This window comes from Meleagris gallopavo, chromosome 8 (assembly GCF_000146605.3).
Source record: "Meleagris gallopavo isolate NT-WF06-2002-E0010 breed Aviagen turkey brand Nicholas breeding stock chromosome 8, Turkey_5.1, whole genome shotgun sequence".
Classification (NCBI taxonomy): Eukaryota; Metazoa; Chordata; class Aves; order Galliformes; family Phasianidae; genus Meleagris; species Meleagris gallopavo.
Genome location: NC_015018.2, coordinates 14,333,882 through 14,349,031, shown reverse-complemented (window position 1 = coordinate 14,349,031; position 15,150 = coordinate 14,333,882). Strand labels below are relative to the sequence as shown.

Genomic DNA, 15,150 nt, shown 5'->3' with positions numbered 1-15,150 from the left:
AAAAAAACAAAACAAAACAACAAAGCACCTCTCTGACAAGAAACCTTAATGCAACCTATGATGTGGACTTCTGTCAAACTGATCAGTGTAGGTGTTCTTCAGCTGCTGCTAGCTCTGTACTGAGAAAGGTCCTACGTTCAGTTACCATCATTATCTTCTCTTAACTAGTTCCATGCTACTGACTTGGTATTCCTTGTTATCCTGTATTGGACTTGTTTCATTCTGACAGAGTTGGATGCTGTGAGCTATGCTTATAATCAGATGAGGTAAACAGTGTCCTGTTTTTAACCATTTTCAGCACCCTCCTTACTTCTTTCATCCTGAAGCGCATTATCAATGAATTTAGAAGCAGAATAAAAGAACTGGCTGAGCTTGAAAGTGGGGAGATCGTCTGCTTCCACTCCATGGTACTCCACAGTCATGTCTTGGTAATATTCTGGTCCCGTATCCACATTGCGCTGACCGTGAGCTGCATTGAGGATGTGAGTGAAGCCTGCCTTCTCAAGGCTGTAGCGATCTAACGCAGTTTTCCTGTTAAAACAAAAGCAGTCTTGTAAATGACAAGAAAAGCAACAACAAAAATCTGTGATTTGGTATGTGATATTGAAACTCATAATGTTTGAAAATGCATCATTTGTCATTGTAAAGGTTGTCAAATATTGTCACTTCTGGAGAATGATCCCGCTGTAGTCCATACATATCTTTGCCTGACCCTCAGAACACCTTAAAAATGAATGTTTTCCTGGCACCCTTGTAATGCGTGCAATACCAGCTTCTGTCCATCTTATACAAGAAGAAACTCAAAATACAGAAAAAATGGAATTAATTATTTAAGGTTGTAAAAGCAAATCAGTGGCAGAACTTGAAATAGGACCTCATGAATGCTGCTTTTGCCTTCTCTCCCATCATTTGATACTGCAGAACTAATGAAAGAGTTAGTGATAAGTGAGTAGTAAGATCATCTGGGATTCAAAAAGAAATTGCTCTTTTCTAAGAGAAGTTACCAAGCTTTTTCCCCTCAATTTATACATGAGAACAAACAGCAGAAAGAAACACCCTACCTATGGTCACAAAATCCTGTCAGATTCATTTACTGTCCTGTTGACAGTACCAGAGATCTAAAGCAAAAAGAAGATATGAAATCGGACATTGGTGTTCAGTGAAAGCTGAAAGTCATACGTTTGGCTTAATATCATACTTTATTTTTGTCCTCTCTTCCCTTGGATAAGAGATGTGAGACAGGAGAGAGAATCCAATGTTTTTGTTTGCTCAGTACCCAGTGTATGTGCTTGTTGGCAGCCTGGAATTTCACAAAAATTGCATTGTTTATGGTTACTGTAAAATTAATTTTGTTTGGAAAATTTTGTTAGAGAAAGCTTCTAATTTTGGAAGGTTTTCTTTGGTAAAAGCTGTCAAGTTTTATTAGTGTACAGAAAGACTACTAAACTTTTTTTTTTTAAAAAAAAAGGCATATGCTTTATTTTGCTAATATATTTTTGCCTAACTACTGCTGCCCTAGATGAATTAGTACATCATGAAAAACTGCTTTTTCCAACTAAAAATACTTCTCTCTGTGAATGTTTCCTGAGCATTTCAATGTGTAAGTGTAGCTTCTGTCACACAAGATGTCATCATGTGCTACCAGTTATGTTTCATAATTGTGGAGGTGACAGCTCAGAGTAGCTTTAAGTTGACTCCACCTGATACGTGGATAGAGAAAATGCTTTCCATATACCAGATTTAGCTGAAAGCGTGAATTCAGCAGTGAAAGATGTTCCCAGGTGAGAACTGTGCCCTACAGGAACAGCTGCAAGAGAGATCTTAAATACTGGACATAAAGTAGGATTGCATCCTAGTTAAGGCCATAGAAAAAGCGGATGAAGTTTTTGATAGGCTGTAGATACTACCAAACTTGGCTTCTGCAAGCACTTCTCAGACTAATATGTAGGATTTGAATTAAATGATGAAGTGGTACTGATCAAGGGCAATACCAAAGAGTAGATTGCATGGCAATCATATTTAAGTTTGACACCGCTACATTGATCTGGAGTCCAATTTTCCTGTTGCCTTGATTAGGTTCTTTGGAGATTGCCTTTTGTTATAGTGAGTGCAACTAATGCATTTGTTTCTGACAGGCTTGCTTAGTCTTGTTCTGTGGCTCAGAATCTTATTTTTAAGAATTCGGTGTCCCCCACTGTTTTAAAATGTGTTCACAATGAGGGATACTGTCCTTTGCTAACTGCCTAGGCAGTCAGCTATGGTACAGTGAAAATAAGAGCTGTGGGGCAGGGGAAACGCATACTGTGGCTGACACAACCGTCATACAGGCCGTTAAACTTGAGGTCTTGCTGTGTCTGCTGGATGTTGACTGCCACTTAACGGAGAGCTAGAAAATGGCTGTCAACTTGTAGGGAGGCCTACACACTTGTAAACGCAGATATGGTTGTGCCTCTTGATGTGTTTGATCGTACTGGCTTTAGCCCTTCAGTGATCTCTGACCTTGTGTGTAGCATGGTTTTGCTTTCCAACCTCAGCCAAATCTGTTGTGTAGTACCATTGTGGAAGTAGACTTAACTGCCTGTTTATTCTGACCACAGCCATTGTTGCTGTTGTTTCATTTTGCCTGATACTCTTGTTTATATCCAACGTGGATGGGAAGGAATGCTTTTGATCTTCCTTGCAGATTTCACGATGCCCGAGGCGTCATTATTTTAGATGAATAGAAGGAATAGTTCAAGCATTGATATCTACAGATGTTCAGTTAGCTGAGGTAACTAATAGCAAGGGATCACTCAGAGACTGTTGTATGAATTGAAATTCCTTTGGGGGGGATTTAGAGTTCAATTCCTAATTCACTGTGAACTGAAAATGGCAGAGATTTTTTCCTTGCTCAGTACCAGACTCCAATGGTCAAGCTAAGACTATTCTTTTTCTCCACTTTAGGTGCTGCTATTTCCTAATAAAATACAATTAATATTTCCATTTTAGAGATAGTAGTTGAATTTAAAATAGACATTGTAAAGAAGTTTGCTACAATTGTCAGTGTAGGTGAAGCCATAACATTTGAATATTCTTTCATTTTGTCCATTGTCACCATCTGTGCTGCTGGCACTTGATTTCCTCTTACACTGTGTAGTTGCAGTCTCCAGTGTTTGCCCTGAATGTGTTTCTACGCAGAGGAGGTGAAGTGTGGCACTGAGAGATAACAGTTAAAGTTTCAGTATAATTCAGTTTAGTAAGAGATGAACCGGGCAGATTGGTCCCATATAAAAACTCATTAGCTCTTTAATTCAGAGCACATAAACATATGCTAAAAGTTAAACATACCCATAAGTCTCCCTCTGGATAGCAAAGCAGGGTGAGCAAAAGCTCAGTGCTTTGCTGAATCAGACCCTGCATTTACTGTAGGACAGATGGACTCATAAAGATGTTTTTAAAGTTCTGAGGCAATGGGGAGTGCTTCAATATGGGAATGCCACCTAAATGAAGAAAACGAGAGAGAGAAAGTAACTTTCACATAGGGAAATATTCATAATATTAGACTATCACCAAGAGGGAGCGATTGGCCCAAACAAAAATGTCATCTACTTGGAGATGACTCCCAAAGGAATATTTACATCTTTGAGGCTGTGCAAGGGCAGGTAAAGGTCTGCCCGAGACCTAACTGTGACCACTGTCAGTTTTAAAGCGAAGATTGTCACAAGTTTTTCTTGTGAGCAAGCACCATAGTAAATTTAGCATTCTGGAAGCAACAACCTAACTAGCTATAATGTAAAAGAAAATCCTTCCTTTTAATTTATCATCTCCAGTGTACCAAATCCCTTTCCTCTCTTTTTGAAATACTGCCATTAACAAGCTGGAGCCTGGCTGCTTCCATCAGGAAGATGCTCAAACCATCAAAGTTGGAAGAGAGGGAAAAACAACTTTCAGGCACCTTCATCTGAAGTATTAAGTATTTATCAGCAGCTAACAAAGGGAAGAGAAGGTGGCTCAGGATGAAAACCCAGCTGTATCTAAAAGAAGAGAAGGAATCCTGCGAGACTCCTTGTGAGCAAAATGGGTAGAGCAGCTCACTCCACAGGTAAGACAGCTCTTCATAGATGGTGCTGGCTGACTACAACTGGTGTGTATGTTTATGAGCTGCAAGTAGAGCCAAGTCTCTTAATCTTCATGTGAAGGTTGAGCATTGCAAACATGTTTCAGTATAGGCTGTGAAAGCCCATAGATTGACGTGACCCAGATTGACAAAACAGAAGGAAATCTGAGGCAACACGTTACTAGAAGAGGAATCGTCCTTCTCAAACTTTCCCATGTTTTTAAAATGCTTGATGCAGGATGATAACATACCAGATGGTCAGTGTCAAAAAGAAGCTTCCTCAATATAGGCAACACTGACGCTTTTTTTTTCTTCTTTAAAGAAAATCTGGCACTTCTCCCTGCTGAGGAGAGATGTTGAGAATTTCTAATAATACTGACCCAATTTCCTTTGGTAACTCTAGCTCTAGAGGGAATCTAGTGATGGTGGAGCGTTGTATCTCCTTTTCCTTCTGAGGTGTTGCTCTGTTTCTGTGGATGCCTCCTGTTCAGTGTGAATTAGAAGAATTTTGTTATCACTGAAAGTACTGAACAAGATCTTCATAACTTGTAATACGAAAAGATTTAGCAGTCCATTTTTCTCTATTTCCAAATGGTGGATTTTTTTTATTATTATTATTCTTATTGCATATATGTGTTTTTGCAAGTGATACAACACAGATAAAGGAAATTCCTCTCAACTTTCTATATCATCAAGCCAATTCCTAGATTGAAGTTGGCTTCAGTCATTTCTGTGCCATATCAAGTGCTAGAAATCATCTGCAGCCTGGGATATTGCCTTGGGAAGACCAGAAGGGTAGATGACAAGTGTTACTTGTCTTGGAAATGGTGCTTTAAGAGGTTTTTTTGTCCAGTGTTACAGATCTGATCTTCTGGATTTTAACTGCTGGTAAAATTGGCAGATTCTCATTCTAACAGAGTTGAAATTATGTCCTTGTGAGTATTGTTATAAAATGTACATGCAATCCTGTTTTTTGTATGATTAATATCTTGTAAGTCCTAGAAGTTCACCGTGCTAACTAGTGGGAAGTAACTATTTGTTACTCTGAGTGAGCCCCATCTGTTTTCTTCTAGATCAGCGTAAATTGTTTTTGTACTTAGTCACTTGGAAATCTTTTTTTTTTTTTTCCTGGGGTAAAGAGGGGAGAGCATGGGGGAAGCCAGTATTTAAATTTTAGTTACGTATTTCAGTTATCATGGGCTTCAGTCTGTAGATGTGAGCTACCTGTGTGTCTTATTGATCTTCACCTGTATTCTCAAAATCAAAAGCCCTGAGCCTCTCCAGAAAGAAGCACAGACAATCGCTCTCTTGAAGTGTGAGCCCAGTTCAGCTATTTGACAAAAAATTGGTCTTTCATATTAACCTATGAAGAATTAGTCTTCAGAATGCTACCTGGCAGTAATTTGGGAGCACAGTAAGACTTGAAATTGTGATCACACCTAAAACCCTAATGAGAGCTAGAGGGTGGCTAAGAGGAAATCACAGTCATAGGAGGACTTTGGCTAACACATTCTTTCAAATTAAGAAATATGGAATCACAAACATTATCTTGGGCAAAAAAGGCAGTTCCAGAAAAGCCACAAGGGAGAAATTACAAGCTGCATTTCTGGGAGAGACTTTCCATGAGATTGTAGTGAATGAAGCAGGCTTGAGATTAGTCAGTAAAACTGCCCATGCAACCTGGTGACCACTGAGAGAAGGAAGCAAGACAGAGCTGCTTTTCTGTCTCTTCAGAAGGCATCTGGACACAAGGAAGACACAAGTGAGCACTAATCCTGGTAGCAGATAAATCAAAATCTTGGCAAAGCATGCTTTATTCCTATCACTGGGCTGTCTCCTGCAAGTTCCAGTGCGTGGTCTTTAAAAGTCCTTGGAACTTGCTGGAGGAAAATTTCAATTGGAGCTGAACACAGCATGTTATATTTTGAGGCTTTGATTATTCTGGGCCTGACAGGCTCGTGGAGATTTCATTGCCTCTGGGCAACATCTGCAGTGAAGTCTTGTAACAAAGGCACTGAGTGGCCTCACAGGGCTCCTCGATAGCCTGTGTTGCATTAGATGGAAGATGTGGTTATGTAGTCAGGGTAATTAATTAGCATTTCCATAAGCATCGCAAGTCCTGTTAACCTTGTAAATGCAGGAGACAGGAATGAAGCACAGATGTAGAGGCTCTGTGGATAAACTCTGTGTGTGTTCGGTTGATTTGGTTGATGAGCTCCACTAAATTCTTTTAAGACCAACCTTAATTTAGCATGGCTAAGGATGCAAATACACCCAACATCTGTTCACATCTCCATGGCAGCTCTTTGGTGACCAGTGCTACAGTGAGATCTTAAAATAATGCTAAACCTCTGCCATTCTGAAGGAGAAGCTGTCGATTAGAAGTAAGATGTGGAGCTAGCTGAGGAAAGATAATAAAGGTGTCTGGGTGCTGCCTGCTTAAAATCAAATGCATGTTCTGGTCGTGAGAGCTGCATCTTGCCTGCAGACCAGCTCTCGTCTCAGATTTTCTGATACTAGATATCACATTTGCCCTCAGCATTTCATCAGTCCTGGCTGATAATAGTCATCCTCTTGCTGGGAACCCCATTTCCTACAAAGCTTTACTTCTATTTCTCCTCACCACCTGTTTCCCAATTCTTTTTTTCACTTCTGTTGGCACTAGAAACTTGTTTTCTCTGGTTAGTTTGCACTGAGTGAAGGTGTGTATCTTATTCAGTGACACCTCTTAGAGTTGATTCCATTGCAAGGTGTAACAAGCCCCTGTTACAGGAACAGGTGCAGGAAAGACAGTTGGTGGGCAGTGTCTGGACTTGGAGACTGTGCAGAGAACTGTCCTCTCCTCTTTGCTCAGAGGGCAGAGTTGCAGCTTCATCATAGAGGTACAAAGCAAATTCTTCTAACCACTTCATTTAGAATAATGCTGGTGTCTGAATGATGAAGTAGGGAATTAATACCAGAAGAAAATGTTGTTTTCACTGAATTCTGAGCTAGGAATATCTAATGAGTGGCAGGGTAGGATAGGAAGAAGACAACTCAAACCCATTTTCCCTTTTCTTGAGCAAGCTTAAGATTTTTTCCCCTTCAAGTGACAGCCCATTGCTTGGTTCAAGCCCAGATCTCGTGTGTCTTTCTATTGCCTCTGGCGCCACAGAAATAATTGGTCGATGATATTAGGAGCCTCGTAACTTCCAAGATTGTATATCTTTCGTTTTATAAGCTGGCAACAGATGAATTTTAGGACCTTTTAAAAAATTATTGAGAGCTTTGGAGTCAGCGGGACTGCTGCTTGTGCCTTATGGTGATGATGTAAAGTAGATGTCATGCTTGGGAAGGGTGTTGAGGAAAATGAGAAGTGTACCAATAGTGCCTAAGGGGTAAGAAAAGCTCTCTTGCTCTGCTCAGGGTTTGGTTTGGGGATTTTTTGACGGCCTGCCTGCTGCAGCAGTTGGCTCTGTGTCAGAATAGCCTGTTTCAGCTTAGTCCTCTGTTCTGCAGTGCTAAGTCCATCTTGCAGGCTTGGGTGTTTTGGATTTTTTGTTTTTTTGTTTTTTTTCCCCAAAGTCATATTTGGTGTGATCAGTGAGACACAACTCTGCAGCTCTGCCCTTCCACAGGATACCATCTGTTTTAATCTCTGGAGCAATCTGGAGATGCGGAGCACTCTGTGTACGCAAGCACAGGCTTGGAAGCACAGAAACACCGCAGCAGGTTCAGCTGACTCTTCAGTCACTTTTCAAAAATTACATTTTAAACTCAAACCAACTGAAGCTGTGGTACAGTAGGTCTAGACAATGCCCGTCAGTCGGAGTAACTGTGAAGAGACTTTCACATGGAGATACATGGCAGATTACTGAGCGATTCTGAAATGATTTATGACTGACTTGAACTTGAGTAGTCCATACCAATGCCAGGACAGCTCTGTGGCCCCATATTAGCTGCGGGCCCCTCTGCACCTGACCAGTGCTTCCTTGAAGCAGCAGCATCCCGAGCTGTGTGCCGGTGTTCAGGAAGGACTGTGGCAGCAAGGTGCTCTGCCAACTCTGGCAGCTGTCAGTAGCACATCAAAACAGGCATCACTGATAAAGACTAGCTAAAGGGTGGGAGGAGAAATGACACTGCTCAGCTGTTTATGAGCTGCACTTAGCACAGCTTACTCATCTCCTATATAGAGATGTACTTCGTGAGCTTACTCATCATCTGTGCAGAGGTACCGTTAACACTTACTCATCTCCTATGTAGAGGTTGGGCCAGACTTCATTGACATGAGTGTACTTTGGGCATCCTTTCCAGAAGAGCCGCTCCAGTTCAAATGCACCTGGGGTACAGTAATCTCCATCAGGATCCACTTTGATTGCTGTGTATGCATTTTTCTTCCCGGCGTTCAAACCTGCTGATGACATCTTCTCCATGGAGCTTGGGCCGTGCAGGAGGCTGGAACACAACACAAACAGAACACAAAGATGAGGAAGCACAAAGCCTGCGAGTTCTACTCAGCTATGGCGCTCAGAGCAGCACTGGCAGATGCACTGGGGCAAATTGTAAGCAGGTATCAGGTGGTTGCTCAGCACACCAGTTCTACTTTTTCAAGATCTTAATGCAGCCCTACACAGTGAACCTTGTAGGCTATATTTCTGGGAGCAAGGCTTTGCCTATTAGCAGCACTTCTCCTGCAGCCACTGATTGACAAATGATTCCTTAATGAGGGTGGGCTCAAGGACTTCATCCTCTCCAGGCTCACTTTTTTTTTTCTTTTTCTTTTTTAACCTGGAAGCGTCCGTACAGGCGCAGTGCTGCTGCAGGAGACAAGGAAGGCAGATGGCACCCCCATACAATGTGTTGGGTGCCTTTAGGTCAAGAGATTCTCCAGTAATTTGTTTCTAAGTTTTTGACATCTTGAAGAAAAATTTACAGGGAGAGTAGCAACTCCCCCATATTTTTGTGTGTTGGTCACTGGTGCTGTTCGTGTCTGTTTCCAGACAAGGCACAATCTACTATTTGTAGAGCATTTCCGCAAGCAAGAGGACCATTTTTCACTGGCATCCCATGTTCCCAGAGGGTTTTGTTCCTTGGTTTAGACTCTTCTGTGCCTGTCATGTTGTGTTTCTCAGCAGAACTTGATAAAGCCAAATAATCCCCATTTTTCAACTCCAGAGCTAGGCAAGATTGTGGAGTCAGTTTTTGTCTGGCATATGTACACCTTAGTTCAAAAACTGGCTTGCTTTCACTGGCAAGGGGATCTCTCTTTCAGCTGAGCTTCCTAAAACATGATGATGTTTAGCTAAGCAGTCCTCTGAGATGCGTAAGGGGCTCTGAGGATTAATTCCTAGCTTATTGCCTCGCATTCGGTCTGTGTGCCTTCGAGCAATGTGAGCTCCCATTCCTGTGCCTCCAGGAGCCTTCCATAGGAAAGCCCTCCTTCCTTCAAATCATGTTGACTCCGTATGCAGGCTCAGAGAAGTAATGATGGACTGGCAGAATGCTGGTCTTTGAGAGTGGAAGGACTGCTATCTAGAATGTGATAAGAGAGACTGTTTGTCTAGTAAGAAGTGATCCTAGCATGAGAGCCTTGATGCTGAGGGACTAAGAGCATTTATTCAGGACTCCATAAAATAAGAAAAAGAGAAATAAATGAGATTAGTAATTATGTCCAGTGTTCATTACACCCTGTAAGTAGCCCTGCTCTTAGATTGCAGACCTCAAAATGCCACAGCTACACCTGCAAACATTTGTTTTGTGTCTATGTGAAACCAACTCAGTCTGTAGGCCTGTTAATGCTTTGCAAGTTAGAGCTCTGCTGAGAAATGCTCATCTCTGTCCTGGGAAGCCATAAGCTCCCTGAATTTTATGTTCTTTATTCCTTGCCAGTGTTATCTTCTGCAGGGATTTTTAAATTGAATTAAGGCACAAGCATCAGTTGAAGTTCCTCTGATAAAATAAATATTTCAGATCTAACTCTAGACTAAGTGTAAAGTAATGGAATTTCATAGGAGGGGAAAAGGGGCTGATGTGCTGCTTGAGCTCTGGATGAATTACCATGAAGCATTTGGTTGGGGCGGACAGAAAGGTTTGCATCTCTCCAGGAATCAGTTATAGCACTTCATTCTTATTGACTGCTCTGTGTAGACCAAATAGAGATGAGAGGAGACTGTTCTGTGGGCCAGTCCTCTTAGACTAAAAAGAAGGGCAATGTTAGGATTTCTGGCCTGTGGTGGATATAAATGTGACCACTGGCCCAACACAAGCCCTGGCAGCAAAGCCTCGAGTGTCTTTTGCAGGGCACTAGGTCCCCACAGGTGTTCAGCTGGTGTGGAGGGGCTCCAGGGCTGCCTGGAGCAGGTCCCGACCACAGGCTGTGCTCTCTGTGGGCTGGAAGGCCCCACCTGGTGCTGGAGACATACTTTCAGGTGCGAAAGCTCTTTGAGGTGAGGACGGCCCTGTTGTGTGAGGGACCTCTGGCTCCTTCCTCACAGTGCTGGTTCCCAGCTGTGTGTAAGAGATGCCTCTCTGGGACCAGGGCACTTTCTTAACCAGTGCAATTTGCCTGTCTCATTTTGCAGGTTCTGCTTCTCAATCCTGGATATGAACGTAATGCTGCACCACTGCTGCTCACCAATTATGCTGTCATGGACTTAAGTGTAAAATCAGAACAAGGATGATAAAAATTCAGTCATCTGCATTTTTTTTTCCACCAATCTTTTTCTTCATAAATAAGACTAAAGTATATGTTATCTAATGAATTTTATTTGTTAATCATTTGGATGTTTGAAATATTTCTCCTCCTTGGGCTATATGTGTATAAGTGAAAATATTGTTAGTGATTTCACAAAATGGTAATTCAGAATAATGGAGAGTTAATCCTCTTTTCATTAGCGAGCCACTTTAGGACGTGCACTGTGGCAAATTACACTGCATTTTAAGTCGTTCTCAAGTGCTGTGCACTAGAAAAAACCGTTAAACTATTTTTGCATTGATAGAAGTAATTGTGTGGCTAATTTGGATAAGCAGCATCTATTAGGCACAGCAAAGGAATCTCTTCTTTATGCTCACTATCCACTCTACAGCTGCCAAATGGAATTGCTTAGTGCTTTTTAGCTTATTTTATTTTTAACAAAATGAGGAGGGAGGAAAGAAAATCTGCCAGTCTGTCTGCTGTTTAATTCAGAGGGAGCACAGTCTGGTAGCTGAAACAGATACAGCCATTAAAGGTTTCCTTTCTGCCCCTTCTTCTTGGTCCCTTAAGCTACTCAGGTTAAATTTATATTTCTAGGAAAAATCTGGGAAGTTGTAGAGTGTAGGGGCCCTGTTCCAAATTTGGGCAACTGGAAGGATGTGTCCTGCCACCCCAAAGCTGCAGAAGGGTTTTGGAGGCATGAGCCACAAGCAGTACTGGTTGGTAATCCCACAGACTGTGGAGGGACTGAGGCTCATGTTTGGATGTGCATGTGCTTCAGTGACAGTGTGTGCATTTCTAATGCTGGTTTTCCAGATGTGGCAGTTTCTGAGTACTATGAGACTGAAAGCCATAAGTCATTATGTACATCACAAAATACTATATTTCTTAATATTTTTGGCTCTTCGTGCTGCACAAGCCTTAGCATTGTATATAAAGATGCCAAACAGTTTGGCAAGATTTATGTGTGCTTGAGTGTTAACATCCAAGTAAGCTGTAGAAATTATAGAAGAGAAACAAAAAAAACAAACAAAACAAAGGGATGCAGAGAAAAGGACTGCTTTTGTCTTTGTCCTTTGCAAGAAACTATGCACCTTCTGCTGTTCTTTCCTGCACCCCTCCCTGGCCCAGGAGGAGTTCACAATAACATAGCTGCTGTTGCCCCAAGCAAATATACTCTGGCTGCTAATTTGCAGCTGTGCCTGTGTGCCAGAGGCTGTCTATCCCAGGTAAGGTCAGAGCCCAATGGTGGTGGCATGCTGTACAAACACGCAATGAGAGAGGCTAAACAAATAAGAAGTGGGAAGGAAAATGGAGGCAAATAGTGATTTGCTTTGCTCTTTCCTTCAAAATAAACAGCTGCAATGCTATTAGTTGCTCTGGAATGCCCAGTATTGGCCACAGGACTTCCTTGCCTTGCCGCCTACTTCAACCCATACTTATATGGCAGAATAGTTTACATTCTTTGCCACCCGTGTTTCCTGCTCTTGGGAGCTCTCTCAGCCCATATGACATTGGCAACCTTTTCTTGTGAGGCTTTTTTCATGCTGGTTTTATTAAATCTAATTTGGTGTACATAAGTGTACCGGCTTCAGTTTTGCACTCAGATGCTACTTATCTGACAGGCATTAGCTAAAAGGTACTTCTTGCTGAATATACCAAGCAATTGCAGCTCCAGCTGGCTTAGCTGGGAGTGAAAGGTCATCAGCATCCTCAAAACACCTGATTTTTTTGTTGCTATGAGCATTAAGCTTGAAAGATGAACCATAAAGTAAGGAAGAAAAGTTCTATAATTATGGTTAAGAAATGTTTTTTTGTGCATGAAGTGCTTGTTATTGAAGAACGTTTGCCATTTCCTTTGATGTTGTGTGGAAACCTAACGTATTTGAATGTTTTTATTTATCAGGAGGAATTCAGCTTTGCTGAAATCGGAAAACACTGAAATCAGGGGACAGCTATCTTTCAGGAGTCCAACACTCCTTTGTGTGTTCCCAAGATCTCCAAAAATAATGCTTTCCTTTTTATTTACTTTTATTTTTCCAGTTTAATAACCACCTCAGATAAGACCGTGAAGAAACAGCATGCATAATGAGAGGGAAGTACCTGAGAGGAGGTAAGGATGGAGAATGCCACTTTTCTTACACTTTCAAAAAGATGTGCAAAGGCTTGAATCCCATATACTAACCACTTTCCATATAAGCACTTCCTCAGAGTTAAAGAGAGACAAAAATGAGCTTTAATAACTGCAGGTCTTAAAAAAGAGCAAGAGAGGGTCTATCAAGTAAGCTCCTGAATTCTTAAGAAAATTTTTGTTCTTTCCCTTCTAGCCAGCATGCAAGCTACATGCTTCCCCTCAGGACAAAAAAGTAGTTACCCTTTTTGAGTATGACTAAGCACAGGGCTGTTTTATGCACTGGAAAGTTCTCGCAGAAGTTAATGTGCATGCTGTCTGGAGTGCAGTGTTTACACTCGGGAGGAATATAAACAGTGCCTTGGTTTCTATGTATTTCATGATCGAAGTGCATCATCTGAGCTGAGAGCTAGCAAGCTGCAGCAATAAAAGCTTGCTTTGTTGGATGATTTAACTAGATGAATTTAAAAGTGGTGCTCCCTGTTATGCCACCCCCGTGACATTTTGCTAGCAAATAGCTAGCAATGCCAGCAATAGCCACAAAGAGCTGTGCGCTTTCCTGCGTGAACCTGGCACTTGTACCTCAGAGGAATGAGGTACTGTACACCAAAGGTTCCTTGGATGGTTTTTTCTAACACTAGACCAAAAATGTTAATTTTTACAAATATTCCTTGGAAGGGGAGCAAGTCTTTACAAAATATCTTTTTATAAAAAGAGCCCCAAAAGAATTAAGCTAAGTGCTGTACATACAAACTGGAATTCCTTGGACATGTGCAGTGTATTTAAGTGAAGAATTACATAATCCCATATTCCTGTTTCTATCCCAGTGTTCACCAAAAGCAGTCATTCACTTCAGTTCCTTTATTTTTTCCCTGCATTTTTATGCTTGAAGCACAGTGTAAAACAGTTCTTGCAATGCATTTGTCTTTAAACGATTTAGAACTAGAAGAATCATAGCCTCTGTGTAATTATTTCCCAAACCTCCCTGCTGTGAATATTCAAAACTCACCAACTATTTCAATGAATTTCTAAGGCACTGATGACTTTTTAAAAACTCATTTTTGCTCTCATTCTTTGTTGCCTGAACTGGTTAATTTAAAACAGAGTAAGCTGAGATTTTGTTAAACATTTTCGGGAGTGCCCTAAGAAACTTAAAACACAGCATCATCTGAGAGAATGCTTATTGAATTGGAAAAGTTAGCTTCAACAGGAGGGTGGAGCGATTATCAAAGAATAAGAAAAATATTCTGGGATGTATGTCACAAAATGCTTGGAAAACTGCATGTTGCATCTTTTAAAATTTCAGTTCTTCATCTAAGATAAATACAGTTGCTGTACCCTATTTCCCAGTTTATCAAGTAATTTCTGTAATAGAGACACTTTGTTTTTGTTTTTTTTTAAATCGTAAATTTGGTTTCCTAAAACTTTTTGTTTCTGTAATAGCTTTTTTCCCTCTGCAGTACTAGGCAGCTGCCTTGGAAGGGTTGCCAGTTCTCACTCCTCTCACTGACTTGCCAGACTAAGCTATAAAAGGAAGCCAAGGGGCTCAAGAAATACAGCAGAAAATGAGTATTGGTCAGACTTACCTGTGAGCTTGGGCAGGTGCTCTAGGTGGCTGGGCTCTGTGGAGTGTGGCAGGGCGGCAAAAGAAGTCTTACAAACTTTGAATCTGGAGCCTATTTTTAGAGTAGGATTTGCTGACTCTGACCTTCAGTGCTACCCACTCCAAAGGACGGTCTTTGCATCTGCTAGTAAAAGTATTCCCTGATGTCACCTGAAACTTTAAACCTGGCAATTTAGTTACCTAGCCTCAGTGAAACTGATAATGGGATGTCTGTGGGTTGACTATAATAATACAGAAACAATCCTTTTATCTTCTTGTCCCTTTGTCAAGCCCAATGTGAAGTTTACCACAGCAAATGTGCTGGGAGCATTTCACTTCTGCTTCCTGCTACGCTGTGCGTAGGTGATTGGGCACTGGCACAGCAGTGGGGTGACCTCCATGCTGTGCAGAGATCTTCATACCCTGCTTGTGCATTTGCCCTACTTGCTGCCTTGTTTTTCTCCAGCTGCTGCTCCTGGTATCAATATGACTTCTGAAATGCTTTTTTTCACCTAGAAAGCGATGTGGAGCTCTGGTGATATGGCAGAACTTTACAGAAAGAGGAGGGGGGGGTACACAGGTGGAAGGTGAGCACAATGTGCTCCTACCACCAGCACAGGGAGACATCACCTCCACTTCGGTAGTCC

The 15,150-nt window shown here is 41.5% G+C and overlaps 1 protein-coding gene across 1 annotated transcript in view; it reads right to left on the bottom strand.

Annotated features, from left to right (window-relative positions):
- Positions 1–14,594, bottom strand: part of LOC100539205 (dual specificity phosphatase DUPD1) — a 22,866-nt gene extending 8,272 nt beyond the window's left edge. Inside the window, exons 1-3 of the mRNA XM_003207951.4 lie at positions 14,487–14,594; positions 8,324–8,530; positions 311–531 (exon numbers count right to left, since the gene is read on the bottom strand). Of these exons, the coding sequence (XP_003207999.1) occupies positions 311–531; positions 8,324–8,508 (406 nt within the window). The 5' untranslated portion in view covers positions 8,509–8,530; positions 14,487–14,594. The remainder of the gene's footprint in view (positions 1–310; positions 532–8,323; positions 8,531–14,486) is intronic.
- Positions 14,595–15,150: the final 556 nt, after the last annotated feature.